Genomic DNA, 14,101 nt, shown 5'->3' on the forward strand with positions numbered 1-14,101 from the left:
CTCCTGCTTCAGCCTCCTAAGTAGCTAGGACTACAGGCAGGCACCACCACACCTGGCTAATTATTCTATTTTTTTTTGTATAGATGAGGGTTTTGCTATGTTGCCCAGGCTGGTCTAGAACTCCTAGCCTCAAGCAGTCCTCCTCCCTCGGCCTCCCGAAGTGCTAAGATCACAGGCATAAGCTACTGCACCTGACTATTGTTGTTGTTGTTTTAAACATTTTATTTGGTCATTTTGGAAACTTAATGTCTACTACATTTATCATAATAATTTGAAAATCTTTACATCTTTTATATAGAAAACATTATCTTCTTAAAATAGGAGGTTTAAAATATTTAAACTTAAGAATCTATTAAAACTAATCCATATTATTAAAATAAAAATGATAAAAATATCTGTGTGAACATGGCCTGCATTTTACCCAAGTGTAATCTGACACTTTTTTTCTTTCTCTGTAGGAGGCAACTAATACTGATGGAGTTCTAGTTATAGGCTAGGCACTGTGGAGGCCTCCTTATTTTATTGATTCCATATCATACTCTTTTTGGAGGTTTGCTAGATTAGTCTTTGACAATTCTAACTCTCAGACTATAGGGCTTTCTTTACCATTTGCCTTGTGATATTCCTTGGCTGCTGTAAGAACATGACACTAGAAGGCTTGCTTTCCTATTTTTCTTAATGTAAAGTTTATAGATTTTATCAAGTGCAGGAAATGAAATAATGACCTATTTTCTGATCTTTGTATCTTCCCCTATGGTCATGATAATTTCGACTTGCTTGTCACCAGTAATATTTTGATTAAAAACTAAGGGAGCCTCCTCTTATTGCCCCATATTAGAAAGTAAAGTTTGTGGCTGGATCTCATCATTGTCAATCATCTCAGTTTAAAAGAAGGTGGGCAGACCTGCCTAAGGGAAAGTAACAACCAAGTCCTATTTGTAGAAATTGTTTGTAAACACTGTTTTTGTCTGCCTTCCTAGAATGGGGGCAGGGTATTTATGACTCAATACATAAAACATTTTGAGGGAGGAAACTTCAGTTATCAGGAGCTAAAAATTCAATGTATGTAATTTTTGTGCTTATTAATGCTATCTTGAATGGAAATGAAAAAAGAACTTTATTGAAAAAATAACCTTATAGATACGTCTCTTAAAGTTCTTAACTTTTCACTCACTGGTTTGTAAAAACTAATAAAAATTTCAGACTTGACAAAAGTAGAATGAAATCTCCCCAGACTTTGGCCAAAACTTCCCCACGAACAGAGATTCTTAAATATCTCCTTTTCACACATGAGAAACCTGATGTTCAGGGGAGTTAAGTTACTTGCCCAATGTCTAAGGTTAGAAATAGAAATGTGTCTGTTTCTTTCTACTAAGGCTTAGTTGCCACATCTGTTCATTTAAATGCTCAAAAAGCCTGATGTTTATATAAACTTCAGAATTATTATGTATACTTCACTTTCTCTCCCAGTTTCACTTATAATTTAGCAGGTTGTATTGAAGAGCATAGAAGACTAAACAAGTAAAATGTGTGTTCCTAGGAATCATAGCTAGTGCCTACTTATCTTTTACTTTTTATGACTATTATAAGTTCACAGAGATAGAGAATCTAATACACATGTAACTACATCTCTATTAATAATCACGATGGGATTGAAAGTAGTGAAATAAAGACTAAAGCTTATTTTTTTTCTATGAAGAAAGCATGTGCATTGCTTGCTGTGTTCCACATGGCCACCTTCACCTGAAAAATGAGTATTTGAAAACAGGAAAACACAGTAATAATTCCTGAAACTTCCATCTACTGTGTGTTGGACCAATTTCTCTATTATTAGGAAAACCAAGGACTTGGCTGGAAACCATCCCATGTGTTGGAAGGGCTTGAAGAATTGAACTTCTCCATTAGCAAGAATCAGTTTCAGTGGAAATCAGGGACTGGTTGGACCATAAAGAATTGTTGGAATGACAAAAATGTTTAAGTACTTTGAAGGGCTTGAAGAATTGAACTTCTCCATTAGCAAGAATCAGTTTCAGTGGAAATCAGGGACTGGTTGGACCATAAAGAATTGTTGGAATGACAAAAATGTTTAAGTACTTTGAACACTTGTCTGTTTCATGCAAAATGTCTGCATGTGTGGGTTTCTTTACCTTATGGAATGAGAAATGAGTGAAAAGAAAATTATACTATGAATGGAAAAAAATATGAAAACAAAAAAGGAAACATTTTCATTATTTGCTGGGTTAAAAGTCAAAAACTTAACACATTATGGAATCTGACTTGGCTATATGTCATTGATGCACAATAGCTAGAATTTAGTAATATTAAAACTAGTCATGAAAAAAGCAATTTACCAATATTATGAGGAAAAAGTAAATTGAGAGGCGATTTTATGATTTAGGAGAGGTTACATGTATAGTTGTAAATCATAAGTTATAACAGGAAGGACTGCTATAACATAAAAGAAGTCAGCAAATAAGCAAGACTTGAGTATATGAGAAAAGTAACTGGACATATTGTCTATCTTGCAAAATGTGTGAACCAGAATTCTTGGTATAATATTTTAATGAATACTCTGGATTCTAAAGTATTCTAATCAAATTGTTATTTTATAGAATATCAAGGTATATCTTTGGTTAATTTTGTGTTAAAATTCTATGTGGATGTCACCCGTTTTCTGGCACCTTTAATCAAATCTTCTAGACTTTCTTTCTGTAAAAGTAATTTCATTACTCTGACTATTCCAATACATATGTATGTATGTATGTATGTATCGATCTATCATCTATCTATCTTCTATCTATACATCCATTCATGTATCTTCATCTGCCGTCTGTGTATATAATCCATTTATATATATCCACACATCCACACAAATTTTGGGTTAATCTATCTTTCAAACTTTCACTGTCTGAGCCTTTAAGCATCAAAACTGTGGCTTGCCCTATTGTTAAATTCACTAGCCCTTATGCTTGTCATATTATTTCTTTCCATTTCTAAAACCTATTTATTTGGGAGTTATAAAGGTACTCATCTTGGTTAATTTTTGAGTACTTTGCCTTTCACTAAGGAACTATCCTATGAAAACCATCACAATTAGTTTTTATTATTGCTATTAAGTTTAAATATTTAACCAACTTTTTATTTTTTATTTTTTTTGGTCTGCACTATATGATGGGTGCTAGACACTCAACAGACATGGTCACTGCCCTCAGTTCTATAAAAGACAATCAGGAAACGCTTCCCTAAATTAGCAAGGTGAAGTGTTAGCACCTGTTATGGAGGGGCAGATGAAAGCATTTTAGGCAGAGGGAAACAACACAAAATCTCTACTCCAGGAAAGAGTGTGGCATATTCTAGGAATTAAGAAACACAGTTTCTTAAAGATCAAGATTGATCCCTAGTGTCACTATGAGAGACTGGTTTATGTAAGCCAGATACAAAACTTCATCTCATTATTTCATAGTTACACTCTTAAGACATGATTAAACATTTTTTCCTGTAAACTACTATTATTCTAACCCTCAAATGTCTTCCATTTATTAACAATTTTAGCTTTTGGAGAGTTAAACACAAGTAGAATATCAAGGAATATAGGAATAACATGTTTGCATTAATATATTTGATAAAGTGATCTAGAAGTATTAATTTTTTTCTTATCACAAATATGAATATGATGTTACAATAAAACATCCAAATAATGCAAAGGTGGATATAGTACAACTGGTGATTGACTCCTGTACTCTTTTTATCCCAGCCTCTGTTTCTAAAATAGGAAAGAGAGAGCTAAAGCTCTCTCACCCACCATCTCATCTTCTGGGTGGTGGGTGAGGCAGGATAGAGAAATAGTAGATAGTCCAGTCTCAGAAAGCTAGGATATGGCAGGTAGGTCTTTATGTCCCTTTATTTTCCTGGCTTAATCTCTCCAGCTTCACTAACTGGGAGTTTCCTGGATTCCCTAATGCTGTTCTGGAAGTCCCAGCCAGGGATTAAAGAGAACAGATCAGATCTAGAAGTACTGTTATAGCCCAGCTTGTGAGCGCCCAGAGATTGCTGAGCTCTTTTAGAGGCACTACCATAAATTGTCCCAGTAGTTAGGACATTGTTGCTTCTGACTGTTACTACTGGACTTGGGACCATTTCTCCTCTCTAATTTCCCTCTGAAGCTGATGGTCTTGTGATATTGCTGAGGGTTTTGAGTGAGATGGAAAGTACAGATAGTAGAGGCTCACAGAGATGAAGTCTTGATCTGGAACTGAGTTATGAACTTAAGCTCACTTGACTTAACTGCGTTTAGCACAAAACATCTAGAACATCCACACAAATAGGGAGTTTAGAGTTAATAAAGCAATACTAAAAACCATATTTTTTGTACTACTGAATTTTAAGTACTAGTCTATCTGTGAAGTATAATGTCAAACATACTCGAAAAAGAGGAGAGTAGATTCTAATTTTATTATATGTACTTTTTTACTTTTCAAAAAGAAAACTGACTTTGAAATTCCTAATTTTAGTTATATTTGTGAACAGCAAAATGACTTGAAATTCTGCTTTACCTTGTTCACAGTAGATTCCAGTGGTTCCTAGAGGACAGAAACAGGTGTATCCATGAGGTAATGAAATGCAGGTTGCTCCTCTGCTACAGTGGTGTGGAGGGTCATGTTCAGGATCACAGATGGAAACTGTCTCTGTGCAGAATGCTCCTTTCCACCTAGTGGTACAGTTGCAGCTGTGGGTTGAGAGAAAGTCACATGGTTTGAGCACTTGTGTAGAGATGGATACATACTATGTATTGCCTTGATGCTAACTTGTCAATTTTACCTGAAGTTCCAAGAGATCAAAATGAATTGTGATTCAACCTCTAAGACCTAAATTGTCAAAGGAGAGAGTTAATAACTGGTTACAGGATTACTGGACTCCACATCAAAGACTTTAAAAGATTCAGAGTGTAAAAGTAGAAAGATAATTTTTTGAGAATCGTTTCTTTGGACAAAATTGCATTGTAAGTCTCTCTCCCAACTCCCACACCACCACCAAGAGAAAAAGCTGTGCATGGTATTGCTGTCTCCTAACTTCAAGCCTAGTGGAAAGAGATTTAGCAGGACCACTTGGAGAGCTTGGTATATGTTCCCTGGCATTGGCAAACTCACAGGCTCAGCTCCTGGGGTTGCAGAAAGAGCTGCAAACATGCTGAAGACAAGTCAAATGTGAGTGAATCCCAGGAAAGGGATGTTCATAGTCAGGAACAAGAGCTTGAGGATATATAAAAATGAATCTTGACCAAGAGGTGTCCTTCTGTCTAAGATACCTGGGCAGTAAGAGGTTTCTGGCTAGAGCAGAAGCTGAGGGGTAATGGGGAATACTCAGCTGAAAGAGAGACCTTGTCTGGGTTTACAGAGTGATATTGGGAGGAGCCCAGAAGAAAACTTTCCGATAGACCCATCAAAGGCAGAGTTGTCAGACAAAACGCAGAGCATCTAGTTAAATTTAAACATGAGTTAAACAATGAATAACTTTTCTTAGTAGAAGTATGTCCTGATATGGTTTGGCTGTGTCCCCACCCAAATCTCATCCTGAATTGTAGTTCCTGTAATCCCCATGTGTTATGGGAGGGACTAGGTGGAGAAAATTGAATCATGGGGGAGGTTTCCCCATCCTGTTCTCATGATAATGAGTTAGTACTCATGAGATCTGATGGTTTTATAAGGGGCTTCCTTCTTCACTGGGCGCTCATTCTTCTTCCTGCCACCACATGAAGAAGGACATGTTTGCTTCCCCTTCCACCAGGATGTAAGTTTTCTGAGGCCTCCCCAGCCATGCTGAACTGTGAGTCAATTAAACCTCTTTCCTTTATAAATCACCCATTTTCAAGTATGTCTTTATTAGCAGCATGAGAACGGACTAATACATGTCCCATACAATATTTGAACTTTAAATAAATAATATTTGAGATTTTGTTATATATCTTGATATATAGATACATATATATACATATATATACATGCACACACATATATATAGTTGATAAATTGTTGTTTGTCTGAAATTCAAATTTATCTGGGCACCGTGTGTTTATTTTCCCCTCCCTGCCTCCCTCCCTACCTGCCTTTTTCCCTTTCATCCTTCCCTTTCTCTCCCCACCATACCCCTTCCTTTCTTCTTCTTCTGAAAACACTACACTAAAGAGTACATGAGAGAAAGGGTTAACTTAAAATTCCTGTTACAGTCAGAGAGCCATAAACCACCGTGCCAGTCTAAAGAGCACATTCTAGAACTGGGTGTGAGATATAGGGGTCAGAAACTGTTAAACTGGAAAAGGACAGCAGTTGATCACACCTTCCCAGACCTTTTAGTTATGTCATATACTTTTATATGCTTGTTGCATCTAAATTAATAGTTGTGCAAAAAAGTTCGCAAAATTGTATAGGGTTCTCCAAAATAGAGACAAACAAAATACAGAATTAATCTGCTACAAAATTACATTTTTTGAAGATTATTTTTGAAGATCAAAAAGAGTATAGAATGTATAAAGACTTCTTATACAAAAAAGAGAATGAGTAATTTCGCAAAAGAAATAAAACTATAGTAAAAATTCTTATTAAATAATTTTTAAACACAATGCTCTGTCATTACTTTTAAAAGTGACGATTGTGCCATCTAGTGGTTCATTTTTATCTACTTGAAAAAAGCTTAAAAACAAAATTATTCTCACTGCCTTATAGATAGAACTCACAATGGTAAAATATTTATTTTATTTAATTCACTTACACTTTATTGTATATATTTAAGGTATATAACATAGTGTTATGGGAATAAAATACTTGCTTGGATATTAAAGTAGATAAATCACATTAAGCATAATATAATATAGATGCTAAAATCTTATTTGAAAAAAATAACAAATCAGAGCATCATATAGTTTGTCTCAGAATTTTTAGGTCTGAAACAATTAGCTATATGTTTAATATATAATTAGTGATTATATAATTCTAATGAGAATGATTTTGTGCAAGGTCAAATTTTTCTTTTTGTTCCTTGGTTTCTATAGCACCCTGTGAAATATAGATAACAAAAAATTTCAAGCCTTCATTAGTTATTCTCTACTTTGGGTGATATTTTTCTGACCCTTGATGTTAATTCATTAATATTTCTTCCCTTAACCACATATACTACTCTGCCCTGAGGAAAAGTAGATTTTGTAGAAGTGTGTGTGTGAGGTGAGGTGTCTATATAGTGGGCAATGTAAAAACAAAACAAAGACAGGTTGGTATCTATTTAAAGAATATTTATTATTTTTTACAGGCTAGCTGTCTGTGCTTATCTTAGGATTGAGGATAGTACTGTGCTTGGTACTGAGATTCTACAACACAGGAGGGTCCATTTTTGACCTCATGGACTTCTGTATTTTGGAGAAATCAGATTAGTAAGGAGACAATTTTAATAAGATGGGACGAGTTCTAAAATGGTTATTATGGTATCCTGTGGATGGATATCTAAGTAATTTTAGTGAATTACTTAGGGAAGGCTAAGGGAAGGCTTAGGAAAGGCTGCCAAAGTGAAATTTGCCCGTATAAATGCATGCACTGAGAGGAGGTGTCAAAGGACTTTGAACAACAGGCTGAGACAATTCAACTTTTTTAAAAAAAACTATTAATTTTTGTGGGTACAGAGTAGGTGTACATATTTATGGAGTACATGACATGTTTTGGTATAGGCATGCAATGTGTGACAATCACATCATGGAAAATAGGGTATCCATCCCCTCAAGCATTTGTCCTTTGTGTTACAAACAATCCAATTATACTATCTTAGTTATTTTAAAATGTACAATTAAATTATTATTGACTATAGTCACCCTGTTGTGCTATCCAATACTAGTTCTTGCTCATTCATTCTCACTACTTTTTTGTACCCGCTAACCATCCCTACCTCCCTGTTACCTACCACCCTTCTCAGCCTCTAGTGACCATCCTTCTACTCTCTATCTCCATGAGTTCAACTGTTTTGATTTTTAGAACCCACAAATAAGTGAGAATATGTGATGTTTGCCTTTCTGTGCCTGGCTTCAGTTCAACTTTTAAGTGACAGGTGTATACAAAATGACAGGAATGATGAGGCACACTTTAAGAATATTGATCTGTTATGTGTAGGATGATTGCATAGTTTAACAATAAGCTCTCTGGTGACGTAATTTTAATCTTAGTGAGATCGTAGCATATTTTTGCTACTAGAAAAGGGGCCGGCAACCTTTTTTTTGTAAAGGGCAAGGCAGTTTACAGTTTTGCTTTGTGGGCCATATAGACACTGTAGCAATAACTAAACTCTGCCATTGTTGAAAGCAGCCACAGAAAACACACAAATGGGTGTGGCTGTATCCCAATAAATATTAGTTACACAAATAGGTGGTAGGCCAGATTTGGCCCATATGCCATAGTTTTATGACCCCAGCACTCTAGACCATTAATTCCAGAGCTAGGGTCTGTTTTGTTTTTTATTATTGTCTCAAGGCCCAAAACAGTTCTTGGTTTATTGTAAGTTTTAATTGACTATTCAAGGAATAAACACATAAATGAATAAATATAATAGGTCATGGCTGGGATAAGAAAGCAGATGGAGGCAAAAGTCCTGAATAGGAAAATTGCTGTGGGGATGCAGAGGTTGAAGTGTAGATGTGAGAGGCATTTTCAAGGCTTTGGTAAGTGTATTGGTATGAAAGAAGAAAAATTATAGTAATGACAAACATTATTTGATGCTTACCATGTGTCAGGCACTCTTCTAACCTTTTTAGTTTCTCTATTACCTTATAAGAAGGGTACTATCATCATCCTCATTTTGAAGAGGAGGAATCTGAGGAACAGAGAGGTTAAGTCTGCTAATAAGTGAGGAAGTCCACGCTTTAGTTACCATTTTATGTCTCTCAATCCTGTGGAAGTATTGGGACCGTGAAAGAGCATGGTGTTGTTAGTGAAATAGGGACAACTGGATAGCAATATAGTAAAGGGAAAACATAAAGAATCTACTTTTATAGGCTTTATTCCTGGGATGCAAGACTGGTTCAACATACACAAATTGATAAATGTGATTCACTACATAAATAGAATTAAAAGCAAAAACCATATCATGTTCTCAACAGATGCAGAAAAGACTTTGATAAAATTTAACTTTCTTTTGTGTTAAAAACCCTCAACAAACTAGACATTGAAGGACCATACTTCAAAATAATAAGAGCAGTCTATGACAAATCCATAGCCAAACATCATCCTGAACAGACAAAAGAGCGAACCATTCCCCTTAAGAACTGCAACAAGACAAGGGTGCCCACTCTCGCCACTGCTATTCAACACAGTAATGGAAGTGCTAGCCACAGCAATCATGCAAGAGAAAGAAAGAAAAGATATCCAAATAGAAAGAGAGGAATTCAAGTCATCTCTCCTTGCAGATGATATTATTCTATACTGAGAAAATCCCATGGACTCTGCCAAAAGGCTCCTAGAACTTATAAATAACTTCAGTAAAATTTCAGAATACAAAATCGCTGTACAAAAATCAGTAGCATGCCTATACACCAATTACGTCCAAGCTGAGAACAAAAGCAAGAATGAAATCCCATTTAGAATAGCCACAAAAAGAATGAAGTACCTAGGAACACGGAACCAAGGAGGTGAAAGATCTTTATAATGATAATTACCAAACACTGATGAAGGAAATCAGAGATGACACAAATGAAAAAAGATTTCATGCTCATAAAAAGGAAGAATCAATATTGTTAAAATGGATATACTGACCAAAGCAATTTACAGATTCAATGTTATTCCTATAAACTACCAACATAATTTTTCACAGAATTAAAAAAATTATTCTAAAATTCATATGGAAACAAAAAAGAGGCTAAATAGCTGAAACAATCCTAAGCAAAAAGCACAAGGCCAGAGGCATCACTCTACCTAACTTCAAACTATACTACAAGCCTACAGTAATCAAAATAGCATGGCACTGGTACAGAAACAGACACACAGACCAATGGACAGAACAGAGAACCTAGAAATAAAGTCATACACCTAAAAGCACCTGATCTTCAACAAAGTCAATGGTAAGCAATGGGGAAAGGGCTTCCTATTCAATAAATGGTGCTGGAATAACTGGCTAGCCATATGCAGAAGATTGAAACTAGACCCCTTCCCTTCACTATATATGTTATGAAAATTAACTCAAGATGGACTAAAGACTTAAATGTAAGACCTAAACCTATAAAAACCCTAGAAGAAAACCTAGGAAATACCATTCTAGACATCAGGCTTGGTAAAGAATTTACGACTAAGTCCCCAGAAGCAATTTCCATAAAAGCAAAAATTGACAAGTGGGACCTAATTAAACCAAAGAGCTTCTGCACAGCAAAAGAAACTATCAATAGAGTAAACAGACAACCTACCGAATGGGAGAAAATATTCACACACTACACAACAACAAAGGTCTAATGTCTAGAATATATAAGGAACTTAAACAATTCAACAAGCAGAAAACAGATAACCCCATTAAAAAAATGGGCAAATGACATGAACAGACACTTCTCAAAAGAAGACATACATGAAACCAACAAATAGATTAAGTAATGCTCAACATCACTAATCGTTAGAGAAATGCAAACCAAAACCACAATGAGATACCAACTCACACCAATCAAAATGGCCATTATAAAAAAGTAAAAAAAAAAAAAAAAGACAGCCATTGGTGAGGTTGCAATGAAAAGGGCACACTTAAACATTGCTAGTGGGAATGGAAATTACTTCAGCCACTGTGAAAAGCAGTGTGGATATTTCTTAAAAAACTTAAAACAGAACTACCATTCAACCCAGCAATCCCATTACTGGCTATACACCGAAAGGAATATAAATCATTCTATGAAAAAGACATATGCATCTGTATGTTAACCGCAGCACTATTCACAATAGCAAAGACATGGAATCAACCTATATGCCCATCAACAGGGTACTGGATAAAGAGAATGTGGTACATATTCATCATGGAATACTACACAGCCATTGAAAAAATGAAATCATGTCCTTTGTAGAAACATGAATGCAGCTGGAGGCCATTATCTTATGCAAACTAACATAGGAACAGAAAACTAAATACTGCATATTCTCATTTATAAGTAGGAGCTAAACAATGAGTACCTATGGACACAAACAAATGGGAACGATAGGCACTGGGGACTACTTGATGTAGGAAGGGGGAGGCAATGTGGGGTGAAAAACTACCTATTGGGTACTATGCTCACTATCTGAGTGATGGAATTATTTGTACACCAAACCTCAGCAACACACACTTATGTAACAAACCTGCACATGTACATCCTGAACCTAAAATAAAAGTTGAAAAAACAAAGCCACTTTTAGCTAGACTGCATTGGAGGTAAGAGTAGGTGATAAAATAGCTTTTTTTTTTTTTTTTCCTATAAGCATCTAGGGACATGGCTTGTAAATTTGATGATAGTTCAGGACATAAGGCAGATTTAATTAAATAGACTAGCAGGCAAAGAGCTGGGAAACATGCACCCGGCATACAATAGCTAAGACTACTTAAATTATACTGAGGAATCATTGACACTATACAGAGCACTGTTTTCTTATTTCAAGACCATTCAAAAAATGTTACATATCCTTAATTGTCAGTACAAGGAAAAATTTGTGGGTTCGTCTGTCTCCAAACATAAACAGATGATAGCAGAGAATAAAATATTAAACACTTTGGAAATGTAACAGCTCATCATGATAGTAAATCTAGAGATGAATATTAGAGTGTGTTCTTACTAATATAGTTAATTATTTTACTTCTGTGCATTTAGAATGAAACTGATTTGAATTCCTAAATTGCAGATATATTGTTTAGTTCTGACTGTCAATTTTATAGCTTAGAACCTCTATGGGTTAATTTTTCCTCATTACTATAAAAATTCAACATGAAGAATTTAATTTTCTTGTAATTAGGCAAGTCTAAGACTGTAAGAGTTTAGTATGAACATGGATATAAAAAATTAACTGAAAATGAAATAATAGAAGATTTAATATTTTTTGTTAAATATCATTCACTTACTAAATATTACCAAAGAGGGAATATAGAGCAGCATTGTACATCGTTACCAAGGTGAGTACAAAATAGAAAACATGGACTTGTTCCCCACCCTGCGGACTTGCTACTTTATTTAGAATAATGTATTTGTATGAAATATATAATATATAAAATATAATATTCAAAGTTTCTTAGGGCTTTACCTTAGTGCCAGGCACCATTTTAAGTACTTTAGATGTAGTAATTTGTTTAATCACCATATAAAACCTACAAAGTAATACTATTATTCGCCCTCAGATTACAGATGAGAAGCTAATACAGAAAAATATAACCTCTGCTTAGCCTACTTTTTCAGGTTACCTATCAAATATGGATTTTGATGCTTTGGATAAGAGAGATTCTTCTTTATATGTTGAGGCTGAGATAAGAACGGGAAAAGAAAGTTCTTGGAGAAAATTTACCTTGAGCTGGATCTGTAAAAAAGTTCTGGTTATAGATTTGTGGGTTTTCTATGCATAAGCAAAAGCACAGACACAAAATCTATGTGGTGTGATGATAAAGTCATATGAATAATAGAATAAATGCATGTAATTTAGCAATGGGTGATCACACGACCTAAAGGAATCTAGTTCTGCATATATAACTTATTTCTCTGCTATTTAAATAAAAAGGGAAACATAGCTGAATTATTTTCTCAGGTCATCTCCTGTGTGGATGACTAATTCATATAAAATTGCTTTCCTTTATGGCTTATTTCCATTTGAGTAACAAGTTAGGAGAATAAGGTAAGTGTGATATGATGTATAACATTTTATCTGCCAAAATTTGCTGGATTTTAAATGACATGCTCAAAATTTGAGCCTTTGAAGAATATACAATCAAGTGCTAAAACAAATGAACCTTATCGTACACTGGAATGTGATGGCATATTGAAACTCAACATGCTTACTAGGACAGGTTGCTATAATAATCACTCCACCTGCTGACATTCCCCCATGGCCTTCGTTTCTTTGCTGGTGAGATACTCACCTAGGTCCTTGGTGATACCTCACAGAGTTTAAGAAGGATGAGACGAAATGACTCTTTATGTACTATTGAAAATACTGGCAGTTGTCTGTAGGCTTTATTTTGTAGTTCTCCAGGTGTAAGGGCTTGAACATTGTAGTATATTAACAGTTGGAATCAGAATTCCTATTAAGGAGAGAACTGTCTTTGGGAAACTACATGAGCTGCTTGGAGTAGACAGTGAAACCTGGTTGCATTGGGATGAACATGAGCCTGGACTACAAAATACGATGATAAATTATTCTGCCTGAGACCAGGAGGGAATTGTGGTTTGTTTTAACCTACAGACTCAGTTGGAAAAAAGCAAAGCAAAGGACAGAAAACAAAAATGGGTGGAATTGCCATGTATTTACTGCAGTGGTGCGGTGACCAAAATACAAGTTGGAAGTTGTTTAGGTGGCCATGATATAAACTTTTTTCCTTCAACATTGTCACCTCTCTCCACCCCCCTGCACCAATCTAAACAATCTGTTCTAAAAGTGGAAATGGCTTTGTTAATTTGATAGAAATTAAAGAAGTTGATTATAGCTTTTAGGCATCTGTGATATGGAATAGTCACTATGGGTGAAAGACTGTTGAGCTAGAGACGACTTGAGAACATAAACCTTCCTTTTGGAATCTTCACAATTTATGTAGATGTCAAGGGTCTGGTAGAAAGTAACTGACATCTGAGCTATAAAAAGACCATGAGAGAAAAGAGTTTACTCTTAAGCCACAGTGTAGGGAGGCTTGATGAAAATCCACAGTGAATTCTTACCTCTGACTCTTATTTTCCAGCTGCTTAAATAATAAAGAAACAAAAAAATGCGAGCTTATTTTAGAATCTATGCTCTTCAAATAAGTTTTTCATATTTTCTGACTATGGAAAGATAATTTTCTGAAAATGTCTCATCTTTGGCCAGTGGGAGTCTCTTTAAGTTGGCTCCTGTTGTCTTTTAATATAACCATAGTTGTCTTTGTTAACATTCTT

The 14,101-nt window shown here is 35.1% G+C and overlaps 1 protein-coding gene across 1 annotated transcript in view; it reads right to left on the minus strand.

Annotated features, from left to right (window-relative positions):
• EYS (eyes shut homolog (Drosophila)) overlaps positions 1 to 14,101 on the minus strand; it is a 2,114,515-nt gene that overhangs the window by 42,091 nt on the left and 2,058,323 nt on the right. The window contains exon 40 of the mRNA XM_025382342.1: positions 4,554 to 4,726. Coding sequence (XP_025238127.1) covers positions 4,554 to 4,726 — 173 coding nt within the window. The remainder of the gene's footprint in view (positions 1 to 4,553; positions 4,727 to 14,101) is intronic.

Source organism: Theropithecus gelada, chromosome 4, assembly GCF_003255815.1.
Source record: "Theropithecus gelada isolate Dixy chromosome 4, Tgel_1.0, whole genome shotgun sequence".
In the NCBI taxonomy this organism is placed as follows: Eukaryota; Metazoa; Chordata; class Mammalia; order Primates; family Cercopithecidae; genus Theropithecus; species Theropithecus gelada.